Source organism: Onychostoma macrolepis, chromosome 04 (genome assembly GCF_012432095.1).
Source record: "Onychostoma macrolepis isolate SWU-2019 chromosome 04, ASM1243209v1, whole genome shotgun sequence".
NCBI classification, from domain to species: Eukaryota; Metazoa; Chordata; class Actinopteri; order Cypriniformes; family Cyprinidae; genus Onychostoma; species Onychostoma macrolepis.
In genome coordinates this window covers 23,517,430-23,539,689 of record NC_081158.1, presented here as the reverse complement: position 1 = coordinate 23,539,689, position 22,260 = coordinate 23,517,430, and the positions used below count along the sequence as shown (strand labels likewise).

At 39.6% G+C, this 22,260-nt stretch overlaps 1 protein-coding gene across 6 annotated transcripts in view; it reads right to left on the bottom strand.

The window, feature by feature from the left end:
• The window catches only part of anks1b (ankyrin repeat and sterile alpha motif domain containing 1B), a 180,524-nt gene that overhangs the window by 65,994 nt on the left and 92,270 nt on the right, over positions 1-22,260 (bottom strand). For all 6 annotated transcript variants that reach the window (XM_058772300.1, XM_058772299.1, XM_058772298.1 and 3 more), the window contains one exon: positions 10,709-10,895. In XM_058772300.1, coding sequence (XP_058628283.1) covers positions 10,709-10,895 — 187 coding nt within the window. The remainder of the gene's footprint in view (positions 1-10,708; positions 10,896-22,260) is intronic.

The following is a 22,260-nucleotide window of genomic DNA, read 5'->3' as shown; positions in this document are numbered from 1 at the left end:
AAAGTAAATTTTGCATTTAATTTGGAAATTAAGGTCTGGAGTATGGAGGAAGACTGGAGAGGCAAAGAATCCAAGCTGCTTGAAGTCCAGTGTGAAGTTTCCAAAGTCAGGGATGATTTGGGGTGCCGTGACGTCTGCTGGTGTTGGTCCATTGTGTTTTATCAAGTCCAAAGTCAATGCAGCCGTCTACCAGGAGATTTTGGAGCACTTTATGCTTCCATCTGCTGACAAGCTTTATGGAGATGCTGATTTCCTTTTCCAGCAGGACTTTAAGTCAAGTCAAGTCAAGTTGAGCTTTATTGTCATTCCGCTACATGCGGGGGCATACAGTGGAACGAAATGTCGTGCCTCACAGGACCACGGTGCTACATAAATACAGGCATACAACAATGGAGTAAGACAATATAAACCTATACACAACTATCCTACTGATAGATTTTGACTATAAATATAAATATACTATCTATAAAAAAGTACCTATACAAACTAAAAAATACAAACTATACAAACTATACGAATGCTTCAGATAAGTACTGTACATGTGCAAGGAGAAACATTGAGTTCAAGCAGCTGGCTGGGGAACAGTGCAGGATGATTTGTAGTGCATGAGCATGTAAACATACATATATTACGGAGTTCTTTTGTGGGATTTGTGTACACACAGCAGTGTGTGTGAAAAGTGACTAGTGCGCATAGAGGAGGAGAGTGTGCTACTACAGGTGGTTTGTACAGGCCCACTCACCTGTGTGTAGCACACTTCAATTGCACGTTACATGTTACAGGAGGTAGGGGTTTGTATGGGGGTTCAGAGAGGGGCGGGTGATTTGAGTTCAGGGCTCTCACAGCCTGGGGAAAAAGCTGTTGAGCAGTCTGGCAGAGCGGGCTCTGATGCTCCGGCACCGTCTTCCTGATGGTAGGAGCTGGAAGAGACTGTGGGAGGGTGTGTGGAGTCCTTCACGATACTATTGGCTTTGCTGGAGCATCGTGTGAGGAAAATATCCAGGATGGAGGGGAGAAGGGCACCGATGATCCTTGCAGCGGTGTTCACTGTCCGTTGTAGGGTCTTGCGGTCTGCTGCAGTACAGTTCCCGTACCAGACAGTGATGCAGCTGGTCAGCACACTCTCAATGGTGCCCCTGTAGAAAGTGGTGAGGATGGGTGGAGGGAGACTTGCTCTTTTCAGCCGGCGGAGGAAGTGTAGGCGCTGTTGTGCCTTCTTGGAGAGTGACATGGTGTTGGTGGACCAGGTGAGATCCTCTGTGATGTGCACCCCCAGGAATTTAGTGCTGCTGACTCTCTCCACAGTCGAGCTGTCGATGGTCAGTGGGGGGTCCATCACAACCTCCTTTGTCTTACTCACATTGAGGGACAGGTTGTTAGTGCCACACCATTCAGCCAGCTGTGCCACTTCCTCTCTGTAGTGCGTTTCATCGTTGTTGCTGATGAGACCTACCACTGTTGTGTCATCAGCGAACTTGATGATGTGGTTGGAGCTGGACTTGGCAGTGCAGTCGTGGGTCAGCAGCGTGAAGAGCAGCGGGCTGAGCACACAGCCTTGTGGGGCACCTGTGTTCAGTGTGGTAGTGCTCGAGGTGTTGTGGCCGACACGGACTGACTGAGGTCTTCCGGTTAGAAAGTCCAGGATCCAATTGCAGAGGGAATTGTTAAGGCCCAGCAGGTTGAGTTTATTTATGAGCTGTTGTGGGATTATTGTGTTGAATGCTGAGCTGAAGTCAATGAACAGCATTCTAACGTAGGAGTCTTTATTTTCTAGGTGGGTAAGAGCCAGGTGGAGAGTGGAGGAAATTGCATCGTCCGTAGAGCGGTTCGGACGGTATGCAAACTGGAGCGGATCGAGTGTGTTGGGGAGGCTGGTTTTGATGTTGTGCATGACTAACCTCTCAAAGCACTTCATTATGATTGGAGTCAGTGCTATGGGACGGTAGTCATTTAGACAGGACACAGGTGATTTCTTTGGTACCGGTATGATTGTTGTGGATTTGAGACATGTGGGGACGACTGCCTGGCTCAGCGAGGTGTTGAAGATATCTGTTAGGACATCTGTCAGCTGTGCAGCACAGTCTTTCAGTACACGGCCAGGTATGTTGTCGGGACCCGCAGCCTTGCGTGGGTTGATCCTAGATAGGGACTTCCTTACGTCAGCTGGAGACAGACAGAGCGCCTGGTCGTTGGGAGGTGTGGGCAGTTTTTGTGCAGGTGTGTCATTCTGCATTTCAAACCGTGAGTAAAAGTGGTTGAGTGGTTAGCACCTGCATACAGTGACAAAACCACTTCCAAGTGGTTTGCTGACCATGATATTACTGTGCTTGATTGGCCAGCCCACATGCCTGACCTGAACCCCATATGGAATCTATGGGATATTTTCAAGAGAAAGACGAGAAACAGTCGATCCAACAATCCAGACGAGCTGAAGGCTCAATAGTGCCTCCGCAGTGCCACAGGCTGATCGCTTCCATGCCACACCTCACCAAAGTATTGAGTGCATAAATTAACATACTTTAAAGAACTTGAACTTTTCTGTTCTGCAAATCCTTTTTTTGATTGACATTAGGAAATACTCTAATATTCTGAGATACTGGATTTTTGACTATCATGAGCTGTAAGCTCTAATCATCAAAATGAAAACAAAAAAACTTTACATGTAATGAATCTAGAATATATGGAAGTTTCACTTTTTGAAATAAGTAAAAAAAAAAAAAATGATATTCTAATTTTTTGAGATGCACCTGTATATATATATATTGAAAATCAAGCTTTTATATTGGGGGACAGACAGGGCTACTCTACTGTAAGTTGGGTGAGAGGCGAGAGGGTCAAAGTAAAATAAAAAGAAAAAATTAAGAAAAAAGAAAAAAATTGAAGTGATCAAATTTGTGATTTTCACCTGGCAGATCATGAAAAGGGTTAAAAATGTGACAAATTCCATAGAGTTACATCGAAGGAGGGACGTATAGAGACCAGAATATCACAGGGCATTTGGGCTCTTTTAAATTGGAACAGTAAGTAAAGTCCTAGCAATCGCATTGCATTGTGCTAAAAACCACCAAAAACACAATCGCTATCAACCACAAAATCAATCACTATGAAGAGTCAAAACATTCCTTTCCTCAACATACTGAAGTGTACTTACAATTTGAGGTTTGTTCACATCACTAACACTAGTATGAGCAATAGTAATAGTGCTGCTATCAAACATCTCAAATCAAGCATTCAGCATAAAATCCCAATAGCCAAAAAACTTGTAGTGACATTAACATAAATTAGCACAAAAAAATGAGCTTGTGTTGCCTACGGACAGTCATAAAGCAGGCGTGTATGAGCGAGAGCGCTACATCAGCAGGGGTAAGTTAGGTTATGTTTGCAGGCAAGGGTTCAGCATCACGTCTGGTACAATCTTGTTTCATTTTCTGTGCTGTTCGTCTTTGACTCACTCTCAGATATTAAAAGCCACAGAACAATATCAGAGCTGTCAATCACCGAACATCTTAAAGGGCCTGCTGCCCGACGTCTACATGCACATGGATTCAAATCAGTCTATGAGTCTGTCAGTCTCTCAGTTCTCACTGGCACCATATACTATTCAATATACCCTTTCTTATACGGAATTGCCGAGTATCTCTCTCTCTATATGCCCACAGGAATCATAAACAATTATGAAATATTGAATTCACTGTAGCTTTTCCATTTGTCTCAAACTGCAGATCTCCCAGGCAACTAGCATCGACAAGTGCTGTGGGGTCTGCATGCTGTCAGAAGAGTGATGTTAGATTGGTGTTACATTAGAAACCAGAACTGTTCAGATGGTACGTGTGTGTGTGTGTGTGTGTGTGAGTGGTGTATGTGTTTATACAGTTGTAATTGCACATATATTTGTGTGTGTGTGTGTGTGTGTTTATGGGTGGACAATAAAAACATTAATTTTTATCTAACCACTCAACACACAGGACTGTGATCTCTGAATCCCTGTGGGTGGCTGCACTACAGAGAACACACACACACACACACACACACATCCTCTAATCAAACTCTCTTTAATGGAATGATGGTGTTTAATTATGCCACGGAGCCCCGTTAGCAGACTGAGTCATAAAGACGAGTAGAGCACACAATAATGCCTGCATAAGTGCATGGGCACACACCAAAACACTCCATTAATACGGTGACCAGCATAAGTGGCCATTGGGTCAGTTTATAGTTCTTAGACGTTTGAAGAACTCTATGAGACAGTACAGAAGAAGACAGGAAGACACTCTGGACAGTCCACCTTTCAATTAAGAGAGAAAATCAACTCATATAGGCAATATCTATTCTTATTCTAGACTAGTGGACCAATAATTCTTTTTAAGTAAAATGTATTTTGCAGTTTTGATTTATTGATGATTACAGGTGCATCTCAATAAATTAGAATGTTGTGGAAAAGTTCATTTATTTCAGTAATTCAACTCAAATTGTGAAACTCGTGTATTAAATAAATTCAATGCACACAGACTGAAGTAGTTTAAGTCTTTGGTTCTTTTAATTGTGATGATTTTGGCTCACATTTAACAAAAACCCACCAATTCACTATCTCAACAAATTAGAATACTTCATAAGACCAATAAAAAAAACATTTTTAGTGAATTGTTGGCCTTCTGGAAAGTATGTTCATTTACTGTATATGTACTCAATACTTGGTAGGGGCTCCTTTTGCTTTAATTACTGCCTCAATTCGGCGTGGCATGGAGGTGATCAGTTTGTGGCGCTGCTGAGGTGGTATGGAAGCCCAGGTTTCTTTGACAGTGGCCTTCAGCTCATCTGCATTTTTTGGTCTCTTGTTTCTCATTTTCCTCTTGACAATACCCCATAGATTCTCTATGGGGTTCAGGTCTGGTGAGTTTGCTGGCCAGTCAAGCACACCAACACCATGGTCATTTAACCAACTTTTGGTGCTTTTGGCAGTGTGGGCAGGTGCCAAATCCTGCTGGAAAATGAAATCAGCATCTTTAAAAAGCTGGTCAGCAGAAGGAAGCATGAAGTGCTCCAAAATTTCTTGGTAAACGGGAGCAGTGACTTTGGTTTTCAAAAAACACAATGGACCAACACCAGCAGATGACATTGCACCCCAAATCATCACAGACTGTGGAAACTTAACACTGGACTTCAAGCAACTTCTCCACCCTTCCTCCAGACTCCAGGACCTTGGTTTCCAAATGAAATACAAAACTTGCTCTCATCTGAAAAGAGGACTTTGGACCACTGGGCAACAGTCCAGTTCTTCTTCTCCTTAGCCCAGGTAAGACACCTCTGACGTTGTCTGTGGTTCAGGAGTGGCTTAACAAGAGGAATACGACAACTGTAGCCAAATTCCTTGACACGTCTGTGTGTGGTGGCTCTTGATGCCTCAATCCATTCCTTGTGAAGTTCACCCAAATTCTTGAATCGATTTTGCTTGACAATCCTCATAAGGCTGCGGTTCTCTCGGTTGGTTATGCATCTTTTTCTTTCACACTTTTTCCTTCCATTCAACTTTCTGTTAACATGCTTGGATGCTCTGTGAACAGCCAGCTTCTTTGGCAATGAATGTTTGTGGCTTAAGCCCTATTCGGACGGGACTAGTTTTACAGGGGGTCGTTAGAGAAATGTGTGTTTCACAGAAGTACTTGGTGATTTTAATCCCGTCCGAATCTGCCATGTCTGTGTTTTTCTCACACAACCTCTGTAATAATTCCAGAGCAAATTACCTACTGTTTTTCAGCAAACTCAGTGATCCTCTGAGAAAACTAATCCCGTCCGAATGCGATGTCTGTGATTGCCAGTAAGATTTTTTTTCACAACTCATTACCTTGTGTGTCTTGGCCAACGTGAATTACCGTAGACGCTCTTACCTCGCTCATGTTTGATATATTTACCTCCCGGCTGTCAGTCCTCTGTCGTGTGTGTCATGTGTTCCCGCCTCTTGTGTCCATATTTGGTCTTGTTCCTGTCCTTGTTAAGTGTGATTATTAGTTAAGTGTTGTCCAGCTGTGTTTTAGTCATTATCAGTAATCGTCATGTGTATTTAGTTCCTGCCTGTTTAGTTAGTTTTCGTCTGGTCTACTCGTTATTCACCGGTGTTCCTGTCTGTGTGAACCTTGCCTTGTCCTGATGTCACCATTAAAGACTATTATTTTGAAGTATCTACTCGTCTGCGTGTTCGTCGTTCCTCCCTGCTGTGTGCACCGTGACACCGGCAAGGAAAAAAATAAGTAAATAAATTAAGAGTCAGATCCCGTAAACCATTCAGACTGGCTATTGTAATATCTGCCTCAGGTAAAATTACTCGCGTTAATTTCTGCACTCAAGTTTTAGGATTAAAAAAAAATAAATAAATAATGATGATAATAACGAAATAAAATAAATACATCAAAATTATTTAAAAAAGGGCTGACAACATACAGAAGAAATATTTAAGATTCTGCACTATTTATATAGAACCAATTAAATGTCTGCTACCATTCGAAAGTTTTGGGTTGGTAAGACGTTTTAAAGTTTTTGAAGAAGTCTCTTTTGCACACCAAGGCTAAATGAATTTGAAGAAGTAAAACAGTGATATTATTACAATTTAAATGAAATGTTTTATATTGTAATATATTTTAAAATGTAATTTACTCATGTGATGGTAAAGCTGAATTTTCAGCAGCCATTACTCCAGTCGTCAGTGTCACATTATTCTTCAGAAATCAAGAAATCATTTTGAAATAATATTAATATTTTTGTTGAAACCGTGATACATTTTTCTTTATTCTTTGATGAATATAAAGTTGAAAAGAACAGCACGTATTTGACATTTTTTGTAACAATGCACAAGTCTTTACTGACACTTGATGAATTTAATGCAGAAGCAGTAATTTCTTTAAAAAAATTTAATAAATAATACTGACTGTACGGTACTGTAGTGTAATTAAATGTGTAACCATCAAATATATTCTGTAAAATATAAATAAAAAGTGGTAACACTTTGGCATAGGGACCAATTCTCATGTCTATTATTAACATATTACTTGTTTATTTGTACTTATAAAGCACATATTATAACTATTAATAGGCAGCAAATTAGGAGTTTATTGAGGCAAAAGTCATAGTTAATGCTTTGTTAATGGCAAGAATTGGACCTTAAAAGAAAGTGTGACCTACACTCTGACCTAAGCTCTGGCCAATGTAACTCAATTTCTTCTGCTTATAATTGTAATACTATAAATTCTTATTAAAAAAGAAATAAAATAATAATAATAACAATAGTTTCTTCATTCAAGCATATGTGCTTTCTTGTCTGGAAATAGCTGCCCAAGGGCGTTACCAAGATGCCCACAGACTGGACTGATGCTGTCATTAAGTGATGTCAGAATGGCCGTATTTACTGGTTGAATGCACAAGAACGCCACCACAATGTTGTAATTGCCAGTGGGAAACTCAGTATTTTCTGTGAGCCCTTAAGTTCAGAGTTGGGGCAGTAATTTAAAGAATCATCATGGAAGCTACTGTAATTGTTACTGTATCATAAGTTATACCTAAATTACTTCAGTAGTTTGTACTCATTCATTCAGTCACTCTACAATCTGCAAAAATGTCCCAAAAATTGCAAAATGCATCAATTGTATTCCAATCAGAAGAATTTATTCCAATCCATCCCATCCTAATTATGATTTCTAAAGTCATAAGTAGAAGCTTGCAAAGAAAATCAAATATTAAATATTAAATCTGCCATCACCGATGAAATCACTGTTTAACTTTTCAGTTGGGTGGGGGTTAAGGATGCAGGTTATCATGCCTGAGACCAAAAAGAGAACAACTTGACTGTATCTCGCAGCTGAAAGGCCTGTGCGCATCGCAGCGCTGCAATCTCACTCATCTCTCTACGGTTACAAAATACCACATCAATAACGCTTGCACCAAGCGCAGCTGGATAAAAATACACCACCTTTGGTAACCCAAAGCGATGAGAACTTGTCTTCTCCACACTCTCATCATGCCTCTGTCTATCTCTCCATCTCTCTCGCACCTACTGTAGGGAAACGGCAGAACTTCATTTCATCACCTATGAAGGCACGGCATCAAAGAAACTACAACGCGCTCCTCACTCAACACTAGTTGCCAAGGCAACAATACAATGGACCTTATAAAGCTAATAAATAGCGAGGAGGAGGAAGATGAGAAAAAAAAGAAGATGGGGTGAACGAAAGCATGAAAATGTGAGATCTATTCCTGGAGCTGCAGAGAGAAGACTTCAATGCCTTTACTGTGATTTTGACTCTGATCCGCGACTTCAATCGCAATAGCGCTTGGAATTCATGCCTTGGACTCTCAGAGGAGATGCTAACATGTGATTCCTGTGATGGCCCTTTTTTGTCTTCGTATGCCAGCAGAATTAAATAAAAGTACTGAATCGACTGAACGTACTGTGAGATCTCAATGTTGATAACCCAAAAATCTGCTTCTGTTCAAGGCAAAGAATCTCAGAACTTAAGGCCACCGGATGAAACGAGCTCAAAAACCCCATGAAACGCCACCATTACAAAGTCTTGCGACGGTGGGACACAGGACACGTTTATTAGGGCAGACCGTCAGGGAGCTGCCATCAAAGAGAAGAGCAGAGGACCCCTCCATTTGAAAAGCCCCCTGTTAGACTGGAGAGTGACTGAGATGAAAAGGCACTTTTCACAGTAGAGACCTGGCAAACAGAGATATAAACTCCCCTGTAGCGGCAAAAGGGTTTTGTATGCTGCAGTGACATTTCCTTTGCTATCTATCACCGTTTGCCTTCTTTAAGAGATCGCTTGTCTTGTACAGAGGGAATGGTGTGCAATGGGGCCAGGGAGAGTCGTGTAACTCACAGGCCAAATGAGGCTTTGGTTAAAGGGTTGCCAGGTCCCCCTGTCACACATCCACAGGTGGGGAGGTTTTCGGGAGCGACAGAGATGAAGGTAATAACACCCGTTGGGATCTATATGAGTGACTGAGTTGAATAAATGGTAGAAAAGTTTGACAGCTTAGCCTGACAGCAAAATTCAAAATGAATTTTTTGACACACCTGTCAATGGGGAGTGAATTTACCAGCAATAAATCTTTCTTACCAGCCATAAAAAGCACTGTGCAAAATAAATAAATAAATAAAAAAAATAATTAAAAATGGATTCATAAAAAAATACATATTTCCTACCAGCCATAAAAAGTACTGTGCATTATTTTGTGAATTTTACAATATAATATACATACATACATATACATATATATATATATATATATATATATATATATATATATATATATATATATATACAGTGTATATATATATATACACATACATACAATAAACAATATACTGTATATTTACCTGAAAACCTGAATTATTATTTAACTAATTTTTCCTTGCATATTAGTGTCAAATAGTGCAAGTAACCGTGTCACTCACTGCAGCGACAACTTAGTCTCCATCTTTGCCTGAAACTGTACCTTTCGCAAAAAACGTCAGGACACATCATTATTTTGTTTCTCATATTAATTTGTTTAACGAGAGTTATTTCACATCTGGAAGAAAAATAACATCTTTAGTCCTCCTTGATAAACTACTAAAGGAAAAAAAAAATTTTTTAGTATATTTTAACTGGTCAACTCACAAATAACTGTTTTATTTACTTGCCAACTACAACGTTTACTAAAAAGTGGTGGGTGTTAATTTTGGATGCTGCCTGACTGAATGAGCAAAGTAAAAAAGGGGGAAAAACACTTTTAACAAAGGTAGATATTGCAACATCCCCACTGTTACCGACCGTTTCTAAACTGAAAACAGCAAACTTGGCAAAAGTGAATAAGCAGTAACTCTTCTAATTAGATTCTCTCTCTCTCTCTCCCTCCTCCCTACTTTTCCCCATTTTCTCTGAACACATGCGTCAGGGGATCAGGGTGCCAGACAAGCATGTGCGCAGCATTAGTACAAATCAACAGACTGCAAAGTACACCAGCGTTACCATGACTACCCCACCTCAGCACCAGGAATGACATCGCCATGGAAACAGCATCAACTGCCCACTCGGCCAGCAGTGCCGTAGGTGGATGCTGAGGAAATGACAGGCAGGAAGTGGCGGCCTTGGCAGCGAAACCGCCCGTGCCAAAACACTGACGTTTGCTGAGATGGTGCGTTTGCAGCGGGCCTCTCTGTGTGCAACAATTCAGACCGAGGACATTCCCACATGCCGGTTTCATACAGTGCCGAGTAGCTGAGCGGCACTTTAAAACGCCGTTCAAGCCATTAAAAGGTGGTTTGATGAGTAATTTAGTCACACTTTTACAGTAGTGCTGCTCAAAGCAGCGGGAATCACTCTGTTGTTGGCACAAGCACTCTGAGCCAATCAAGAGAGAGGCCTCCTGCTGAAATGAACATGTCTGTATGAGAAACGTAAGGGGGGTCGGGTTGTTTTATCCAGCTTGTGATCTCATTGGCTGAAATGCCTAAAGAAACAGCAACCCTGTGAACAGAAAGCGAATGTATCCCAAAGCTACCATTATTTGTTCACTCAGACAGTCGACACTTTTACACCTCCATATTCTTACTGCATGTCAGCAGTTTTCTCAAATTGTGTCTTTTTTTATTTGCCGTAAGGGATTATATTTCAGAAATCTCGTCCTCTAGACAACAAGAGGAAATTAAATGCTAAAGAAAGGACAGTCGTACCAGTGAGGCCGTAGTCTTCGGCGGATCCGATGGAGCAGTTGGCGGGGCTGATGGGGGGGCTGCCTGGGGGGCTGGTGCTGAAACTGGCGTAGCCGAGTGATGAACTGACCTCCGAAGGATCACCGCTGTGGTTCTGCAGGGGTTTCTGGACGTCCTGGGAGGAGGACAGTGAGGTCCGTTGCTTTGGCTATGACAGGAAAGAGTCTAATGTTAGCATCAGTCACTTAATGGGGAGACTTTTATAAGCCTATTTTATATTAGCCAAGTCTCCTGCAACAGATCCTTATGTAATTCTATCTAAATTGTTATGTAGAATTTACACTTCAATAAAATGAGGAAATTGAAGGCCTTTTGTGAGGCACCATAGCCCACATGGAAAGCAATGATGTGCAACATAACCAATTACTGGCTGCTGGAGTCACTAGAAAAGAGTGGTATCACATTTCTGGACTGTGAAAATGAACGAAAATGCATAAATGTGCAGAAAATTAAGAGTGGCAGACTGAGGGTGGTCACGTTTCACTGAGCAATGTTCATGTGTAAGATTCACCAGAATTTTATCAAACTTGTTTTTAAACAAAAATAAAATGGAAACCCATTTCTAACTTAGGTAGGTAGGTAAGTGTGATAAAGTTTAAAATATATAAATTCACACTATGAGATATAAAGTCACATTGCGAGATTAGTAGTTGCAATTGAGAGATATAGCATCAGGGTATGATGAGGTATAGAAAGTCTCAATTACGAGAAATAGTCAAAAAAGTGAGAAATACGAAGTTAAATTGTGAGAGATAAATTCGCAATTTCGAGAAACAGTTGCAAATTGTGAGAAAGTTACAATTATGAGAAACAGCTGCAGTTTTGAGAATGTCGCATTTAGGAGAAATAGTCAAAAAAGTGAGAAATATGAAGTTAAATTGTAAGAGTTGCAGTTGTGAGAAAGTCGCAAATAAAAAAATAAAGTCAAATTTGCAAGATATAAAATTTAATTTAGGAGTAAAGAAGTTGCATTAATAAAAAATAGTCGCAATATACAGCATTTTGCGGTGTAAAGTTGCAGTTAAAAGATATAAAGTCACATTTATGAGATACAAATTAGAAACTGCGAAATATAAAGACAAATTGTGAGATATAAATGCACAATTATGAGAAACAGTTGCAATTGTAAGAAAGTTGTATTCATGAAAAATGGTTGCCATTGTGAGAGAGTCACAATTACGTAAAATAGTCACAATAAAACTAATTGCGAGTCATAATTATGGGAAACAAAGTGAAAAAGTTTTTTTCATTAATTAATTTATTGTTTAAGTTTTGTTTATTTATTTGCTAAAAATGAGTTTTCATAAGTGACTTGAAAATCATCGTAACCCCTTTTTTTGCCCATGGTGCCCCTACAAACTCACAGCAACAATGCGAAAATGAGGTGGATTTGGTGCTACACAGTTACTAAGATGTTCTGTCTGATTGATAGCATTTTGCTGTGCACATGCTAGATGACCTGCATAGTAGATTACTGGAGTAGATTACTGGCTCAAATCAATAGATCCCACCCTCAAGTTTGTAAGATATTCTGAGGCATTCCTTCACTAACAATCTCTGCAAAGACATCCCAACAAAAATCAAATGCACTACGCAACAGGGTTTGTCTGCAGGAGAGAAGAAAGTTTTGAAAAAGCCTGCAAGTAGGAGGTGGAATGGATGTGAGATACATATTGCTCAGCGAGAGGGAGAGACAGAGCGAGACAGGGAGAGAAAACAACAAAAAGATATGACTATGTGCAGAGTCAAGCAGTTGTATAACCACAGGAAGCCTTACATAAGCATCATCTTCACTTCCTGTTGCATCACAGGTGTCCAAAATGCCAAATTAATTCATATGCATGAGAAAAATGTCTCTGATTTAAGTGACTTAATTTCACACACGCACGCACTTGGCAGAAACCTGGCGCCACTTGAAAACACAGATGAAAAAAAGAATACTAAAATACTGAAAGCAGAAAATCTGAGAGAAACTGAAAAAGGTGGTTTTGGAGAAAAAGCAAAGAAGACTGAAGTAAAAAAAGAGGGTAAAAGCAGGTATAATTGTCTATGCTATAGGCCTATACAAAAACAACTTTCATATGTAATAAATCAATTTAAATCAAAAGCTCTTTACCATACATGCTTCATCCACCCTTAAATCAAGTTTCTTTCCTCTGTCTATGTCTAATAATGTATAATATGACTGCTGCTTACCTCTTACGGCCTCTGGCCAATTTATAACTCATCACCTCCCTGACAGCTGTTTCCTTTAACAATTTGACAATTCTCAAAAATGTTTTTGGCCTCATGCTCACTCAGACTAGCTCAGTATTGAACAATTTATCTTTATTCTTACCTCTCGGTATGGTTAAGCCTCCCATGTTCAGTACATGTTTTTTTTAAATGATTGCAACCAATTAAAATGTTTGAAAAGTATCAAAGAACAGTCCAATAAGGTGTGGGAGTCATTTTCAAGCACCATTTGAAGGTGGGACGTCCTGTTCTGACACATGGTCACAGGAGAAGAAGGCAAGATTATTTGCTTTAGTAATCTTATTCAAAATGACATGAACCGTACATAAAAATATGTGTGTGTGTGTGTGTATGAAGGTGTAGAGAAGACTTTTGTCAGGTTTTATGATTTTTTTTTTTACATTTTGAATGTTCATAAATGCCTCAGAGCAACACTGTGCAATAAGGGGTAAGGAAGCAGGGGTCCACAGCTCCCATCCCTAACCAGGATTTCCCATTGACAATACATACAGGCAAATAATGCGTCACAAAAAGTGAAGATGCAAGGTTCCTGGCTGCACAGGAAGTGGTCCCTAATACTGTATCTGAAGTCTCTTTCCCGAAATTCAGCCTTGGTGCAGAATTTCAGCCACTATGAGCCAGTCCCACAATGAGCTTTCCTTAGGACGTGCCATTTCTGTGTCTGTAGCTTTAAATGCTAATGAGGAGGAGAGAGGCGGGGCAAGGTGGAGGGTGGGTATGTGGCCTTAACCAGCTTGCGCTACCATGTGCTACCATGCGCTACCATGCGCTAATGTTGACAGTGGATGTATCGCAACGGCTCGTAGACACTCAGTCCTTCAAGCTTTTCAGTTTGACCCAGAATCTGATCCGGGTGGAGAAGCACCGGATGAAGAAGTTGCAACTCAGCGGCTACAGCAGGACATCTCCGAATGATTAGTTTAAAATATTGTGTCTGGATACTGTACTTTAGTTGGTTTGTTTATGTATGCTGTTGCAGTTATTATCATGTAGCTAATGCTAGCCATAGGCTTGGATGAAGGAACAATTTTCTTTTAAGAAAAAAATACTTCGGTGTTCATTTGTACATCCAAACACTGAGCAACTGTCATGCTTCGCTCGTTTGCAAACCATGATGTCTCTTGAGGAAAAAAATATTGCGCTCGCCTCGCACGGTAGTAGCTCATTTTCTCATGGGCGGGCAAAGCAGAGAAAGGGGAGGTAACCTTTCCCCGTATGACGACATAAAGGGAAGATTCCAGATTGGGTCATCTGAGCTTTCATTTTCTCAAAGGCGAAGCAGGATACCCAGGGCTCGGTTTACACCTATCGCCGTTTCTAGCCACTGTGGGACCATAGGCAGGCTAGGAGAACTCATATTAATGTTAAAAAACCTCATAAAGTGAAATTTTCATGCCATGAGACCTTTAATTAGGGTTGGAGCTAAACTCTGCAGGACAGTGGCCCTCCAGGACCGAAGTCTCCCAGCCCTGCACTACGACACAAACCTACGTCTGTGTCAAATGCAATATATCAATGCATTTCAAGTGTTTTCCCTTTTCACTTAATGATTTCTTGACAGATTTGTGATTTTGTATTGCTCTCTGAACATTGTCTTATGATATGTGAATGGAGAATTTCCTCCGTGATATATTTTGGGATGGGGGATGAGGGGTGGTCCAAAAAATGTTTTATCAATAAAATGTTCCCAAATAAACCAAAAAATTATGTGGAATAATTTTTTATCATGTACCATCAAAATGCATGCAGCAGATGGTTAAATATTCAGATATGGGAAAAATAAAAAAATAAAAAAAATCAACGTTTTGGAAGGACATGACCTGTGTGTTAATATACAAAATGGATATAAGATCATATTTAGTCAAAGTTTCTTAACATACTATTATACTTTGTTTCTTCTTTGTTTATATTTGATTCTGCAATTTAGTTTTGCGTTTGCTCCCTCTGCTTGTATTTTGCTCTCCTATTTGTGTAACTTTTTCTAACTATGTTCTGTTTGATCCTCATCTGTTTGTATTTGCTCATTTTATAGATAAAAACTCCATAATGGATTCAAGGTTGACTCTGTTTAAAAATGATTTAAGCTTAAACCAGCACAGTTGAATAAAATACGTGTAAGAAATACTGCACTGGAGGATCTTCATTTAATATTAAGAATCATGTATGATTCTGGAACGTCCTATTCTGCATTGTATATATATATATCCGATCCCAGCAATTATTGAAAATACTGATGCTATCATTATTATTATACCAAGCAGATATTTGACCTGTTTTTGATTTCATGTATACTTTATTTAGAAACCTTACTCACTATTACTGCTTTTCAATGCAGACTTTTCAAAAACTCTGCAGCACTTAATTGCCCTTTTTTTTTGGAAAACAGGTGAAAAAGACAGTTAAGCAAATGTTTGTATCTGACTATGCACATCTGCCACAGTTTTGCCCAAATCTGCAAATTTAGGCAGTTTTCATTTTGTTGTCAAACACACCTTAGTGTCAGAATCCGCTGCTAATGAACCTGTTACTCACACACTCACAGCCTCACACCATGAACTCCTAATGAGTCTGTCATGGCTGACTGTAGTTAAATTAAAAAACAAAACATGCCTGTTCATCAAACACACCCACTGTCTCCTCTAATAATGTTGTACAGCAGTCTCACACACACACGCGCGCGCACACACTGTCACACACTCACCCTCTCCCCGAGGTGAAGATCAGAGAGGAGAAACAGGATGCACACCTGCTTCACTTACATACACATGCACGTGTGTGGCTGTGGGTTAGCTCACTAATACTACCTTGATTACACTGGCCCATTATTCGGAGAGCGAGTGCAGAGTGAGAAATTGTGCGCTAATTTATGGATGGTAATTATGATAATTATTCAGTGGGCTCTGGGATCGTGGGGCAATAAATGCCACTAATGTGACTGTTTCACCTCCCAGTGGGGCATTCACCACATTCAGGAATGCAGTACTGTCAATGCATATGCAGATCACATTCAGCTCAAACCTCAGAGCGAGAATTTATAATTCCGGAGATTCATTCAGTGCTGATTTCATATGCTCATTTGGTTTGGGAAATACAATCACATTGAGTGACACAGACTATTGATCTACGAGGATGCCAGAGTGAATCTCATGACACTTGTCAAGAACGTGTTCAAATCCAGTTCTCATTACCATAATGTGCAACATAAAATATAATGGTTACACTTTATTTTGATAGACCACTTTAGACATTCTATTAACTGTAAGTAACTTTGCAGTTACATATCAACTAATTCTCATTCATTTGCAGCTACTGTACATGTCTACTAACTCTCAGAGTAGACTGTTACTTACAAAGTTTCTCATAGTCAGTATGTTGTAAGTTGTGGACCCATCAAAATAAAGTGTTAGAAGATATTAAAGGGATAGTTCACCCAAAAATGAAAATTCTGTCATTAATTACTCACCCTCATGTCGTTCTAAACCCATAAGACCTCTGTTCAACTTCGGAACACAAATTAAGATTTTTTTTTTTTTTTTTTTGTTATCAACATTTTTTATTTTTCATATATAACATCCAAAAAAAAAAAAAATAAATAAATAAAAATAAATAAATAAATAAAAAACAACAACAACAGACACATAATCAATATCTCAAAGTCCAGTCAAAGGGAGGGAGAGAGGGAAGGACAAGAAAAACACAAAAGTCACTCCTTTATACAGTCACGTATATCAAAGAGAAAGCACTGCCAAGCATCAATGGTAGAAGGCTTGGCCCCATTGATTCGTGCTGTTGTACATTCACAAGTCACTATTTGCAGGAGGCTACGGATCCAATATGTTTTTCCACACATGTGCGGTGTAAACCAGTTTTGTATTATTGTCTTCTTCGCAGCTGTAAAACCAGCAAACAACATTCTCTTTTGCATTGAAGTTATACAGAGACCAGAATCATCATTAAGAAGACACAAACTTGGATTAACAGACCAATCCATTTGCAGTAAGGATGATAAAACCAGGTTTACATTTGTCCATAGACTGATGACGACAGGACATTCCCAAAACATATGCAGAAAAGTACCTGATGATGTAGTATTACATATATGGCAGTTGAGATTTGGTTGTAGTTTAATTTTAAATCTTTTGTAAGGAGTTAGGTATGCTCTATGAATGACTTTGAAATGAATAAGACGATGAGCCAGATTTTTAGATGTTAAACTGAGATTAGACCACACTCTCTCCCAGTTGACAGATAAATTAAGGTCAGATAATTCTCTATTCCAAATAGTTTTAATAGAAAGAGGTTTTGTAATGCAATCAATAATCTTATTATATATTAAAGACACAGATGGCCGACCAACAGATGGTGCAATCCAATCTTGCATAGGATGAGAGGAGATAGGAGATGCCCAAGGAACTCCATACGCTTTGAGAGCAGAACGTAATTGAAGAAAGACAAAATATGCGGATGCTGGTAGACAAAATTTGGTTCTTAATGTCTGAAATGAACATAGGCCCTGGTTATCATATATATCACCGCATGTGTTTACACCTAAAGAGGACCAAGAGGGTTGGACAAATGGACGATTTCCGCATACAGAATTAAAATTGTGCCATAAAGGTGTACGGTTACAAAATTTGAAGGTTCCTCCTATCCGACGTTCCAGATTTTAATAGAGTTGGCCACAACCGGACCAAATTTATAATTATCCCCTTTTTTTCCTGTGCCAGTTAATAACATATCTTGGAGTCTATTTGGTTTAACCTTGTCAGCTTCAATCACTCTCCAAGAAACTGTAGATTGAGGATCAACCCAATTATGAAGAGCCTTAAGCTGGAACGACCAATAATACAGTTCAAAATTTGGTACAGCCAGTCCTCCTGCGCTATTAGGATGTTGTAATGTGGTAAGTTTAATTCTGGGGCATTTATCATTCCAGATAAATTTAGAAATTACGGAGTTGATCTCCTTAAAGTAACCTGGAGGGGGAGAAAGTGGTAGCATAGAGAAAAAAAAATTAAATCGAGGTAACAAATTCATCTTAACTGTGGAGATTCTTCCTTGAAGAGAGACTTTAAGATTCTTCCATCTTTGAATGTCATTTTTGACCTTAACTAAAATATTATTAAAATTGTCTCTGGCAATCTTATCAATGTTTTTATATATGGTAATGCCCAAATAGATGAAAGATTCCTTAATAGGGATAAATGAGGGAATAGAAGAATTAACTTTAACATTGTTAATTGGCATTAAAGCAGATTTGCTCCAATTTATTTTATATCCTGATAAGCTACTAAAATTATCAAATTCCTTAATTATACTAGAGACTGAAACATCAAAGTGGTCTAAATATAGAATAATATCATCAGCGTATAACGAAATACTATGATTATGATCATGAATCTTAATCGATACTTCAGAGTTCCCGATGGCTTGTGCTAAGGGTTCAAGAGATAGACAAAACAATAAGGGGGAAAGCGGACATCCCTGCCTTGTTCCCCGCTGCAAAGGGAACGGGGGGGAAATAATATTACCAGTTATAACTGATGCTGCAGGTGTGTGGTATAATGTCTTAATCATAGAAATGAAGTGTTCACCGAAGCCGAAACATTGCAGAACTGCCCACATATAATTCCACTCTAGCCTGTCAAAGGCTTTTTCTGCATCAAGTGAAAAGACCGCACAAGGGGTCGGGTGGGAGTCTGCAAAGTCAAGAATATGAAGGAGTCGACGCATATTGTCAGATGCATTGCGCCCCTTGATAAAACCGGTTTGGTCCTCCTTCATCAGACTATGAATTACCTACTCCATACGAAAAGCAAAAACTTTAGTATAGATTTTAAGATCACATGGGATAAGCGAAATCGGTCTGTAGCTGGAACAATCTAATGGATCTTTCCCTTTTTTAAGAAGTAATGAAATCAGTGATGTTTTTCTCTATGAAATACCCCATGTTCAATTGCAAAATTAAATGAATTAAGCATAAGTGTCCCTACCAGGATGGATTGGCTGTTGTATCAGATTGAGATTTATCTAAAGCAGGATTTATGACAGCATTAAAATCACCACCCACCACTAACGGGCAGTCAGTCTGCTCAAGTAATGTTTTGGAAATCTGTGTAAGGAACGCACTGTCTGTCTCATTCGGACCATAAATAGAGACCAATGCTAACCTATTATATATTTTGCATCGGATAAAAACAAATCTACCCTTCTCATCACTACCAAGGTGTTCAATTGTTAAATTTAACTTATAAATTTAACGATTAACAAGGATAAGCACCCCCTTAGTTTTATTTTGAGCGCAGGAAAAAGCCGCTAATTTCTGAAAACGTGCCACGTCAGATTGTTTTAAATGCGTCTCTTGAATTAGGGCTCAGGAAATAGATTTACGGTGTAAATATTCTAACACACGGGTTCGTTTAACAGCAGAATTTAAACCATTCACATTCAGTGATAAAATATTTAGAGTATGCATTGAATATTCATAATCCCAAAATTGTATTCAATAAATGAAAAAAAACAGAAGCACTTCCATTCTGTAAATAGCATGTAAACGCTGATGTGCATTTTAGATACCAAACCTCCTAGATGAAAAATCCCTTTAGAAATGAGGTAAAATAAATAACAGTATAAATGTCTGTTGTAAAAAGTAAAAACAACATAAAAACCTGAACAACCAACAACCATAAACAAGGAACAACTCAGACCGCACATTACCGAGAACATAGGTCTGACTGAGCAACAAAAATAGTGATGGTTCGTGACCGATCCACTCCAACGCAAGACATGTCTCCCGAAAAGGCCCACACAGCCAAAAAATATTTTTAATTAAACCTACTTTCAATTAGTCCCCTCCAAAAAAGAGGGGGAAAAAAAAGAAGAAAAAAAAAAAAAAGGAGTGTCAGTCTTACCAGCAACGAGATCGTTGTACCGGATATATAGGGACAATATCTCAGTAGTAGAGAGGAGAGAAGAAAAAGCAAAAAATATACTTTTTTTGTCAGCGTCCATGTCCATCCTACCACCATCCCCTACTGGGCAGCTAGAACCATGTCCATCCCGGCCATCAAGTTCCTTCCGTTGGACCGGAGAAACAGCGGCCGCTGTTCCCCCGTCGCCGCCCCGCAGAGCCGCGGCATATGTCTTCTGCTGAGACAGGGAGCTGATAAAATCCTCCGCTTTCTGAGGGGAATCGAAGCTTTTCTGTTCCCCTTTGTGCCGTAGTTTAAGTACCGCCGGATAGATGCGGAAGGGCTGGAGGCCAAGCGCTGTCATCTTCTTCAAAACCGGACCAAATGCCTTTCTCCTGATCGCTGTAGATGTACTAAAGTCGGGAAAAAATAGTAGTGTGATATTGTTCTGTGCGCATTTAACCGGATAAGCCTGCCGAGCACCCCTCAGGATATCAGATCTGTCATGCCATCTCAGTACACGGAAGATAAGAGTGCGCGGCCGATCGGAGCCTCTCCCTCCGTCATACACGCGGTGCGCCCGGTCAATCTCAATGTCATGGCCCCTCAAGGAAGGAATCCACTTGGGAAGATTAACTCTGAGGAAACCAGCCGCGTCGGATCCCTCAGCCCCCTTCGGCAGCCCCACCAGTCGTACGTTGTTCCTCCTGCACCTATCCTCCATATCCGTCATCTTCTCGGCGAGTCGCTCCAGCTGATTTCTTACATCCGTGACTGCCCTCCTATCCTCACGTGCATCTGCTTGCACAGAATCAACGCGGTCACGTGTCTGCTTCGCCGCGGTAGCTATGGCCTCAAACTCCTCTCTTAGCTCTTTAACAGACTTGTTGGTCGCTTGTATGTCCTCACGCAGTTCGCGCAATGCTGGAATCAGTACAGAGTCCATCGCATCTCTTACTGCCGAATTCACAACCGAATTCAAAGTGCTTTGCTGCTCTTTAAATGCTAGTTCAATACGGCTAGCAATAGCATCGTCGAGATCTTCTCTGGAGATGGCGGAATCTCTGAATTTTTTCTTCATTGGCGATTGCTCAATCTCTCTTTTCCGATTCCCTTTGTCTGCCTTAGCACTCATGATGGGTCCAATGCAGAGTGGTTCAAATTTTACTGACAGGATCATATAATATGTGGCAAAGTGAGCAGAGCGAAAGACTAAGCTTGCATCGCCGTCGAAGGGTCACGTGATCCAAGATATTTTTTATGAAATCTGAGAGCTCTCAAACCCTCCATAGACAGCAAGAATCCTAACACGATCAAGGCCCAGAAACGTAGCAAGGAGATCAGTAAAATAATCCATGTGACATCAGGGGTTCAACCGTAATTTTACGCTACGAGAATACTTTTTGTGCGCAATAGAGAAAAAAAATGACTTTATTCAAATTTGTCTCCTCTGTGTCACCCTAGCGCCATTTTGGAGAATATCCGCTGGACGGAAACTGCGTATGCTTTTCTGTGTTTTTGATATTACAGTGGTTCTCAACCATGGGGGCCTCAACAAACTTGTCAAGGTGACGTAAAATTATTTAATTATAATTAAGAAAATCTAACTAAATTAAAATTCTAAAACACAAACACACACATACACATACACACACACACACAAAAGAAAAACAATTAAGATGTAAACTTAAATCGTATTAATTTCCCCCCTCAATAATTATTATTTTTACTGAAGAACATACAGAATCAGACTCTTGAAATCATAAAATAAATCATAATCAAAACATTTTAATTAAATTGATCATCGTTCCCAATTTTTGTTAATAAAAAAATATATGAATTAAAACAACAAATGGTTGAGAAGAACTGCAGTAATGGAAATCAGATTTTTATTGTATTGTATTGTATTGCACAGTAATGAGAACTTAGGAATGTAGAATTCATAAAACGTGTGTAATTTTCATAAGACGAAAATGACAAAATAAAAAAATGAAAACGTAATCATTATTATTGTTTTTATTTTTATGCCTGAAATTTGACTAAAACAGGGTTTGCATATTCGCAAAATATGAAAGACACTCCCTTCGTCATATTTCATAATCTCTGAGGCACTATAACTTTGCATATGCCTTGTATTAAGATCTGTTTCTGGTGATCTAATCAGAAGCTTTTACAGAAATAAAGTCATCTAAAGCCCTATTCGGACGGGATTAGTTTTACATGGAGAGGTGGGTTAAAGTAATTTTTACCAGAGCTTCTCAGTGATTTTAGTCCCGTCTGAATGTACCATCTCAGTAATCATTATGGACGATGTCAGTAAAGATTACGGTGACATTTACCTTCTGT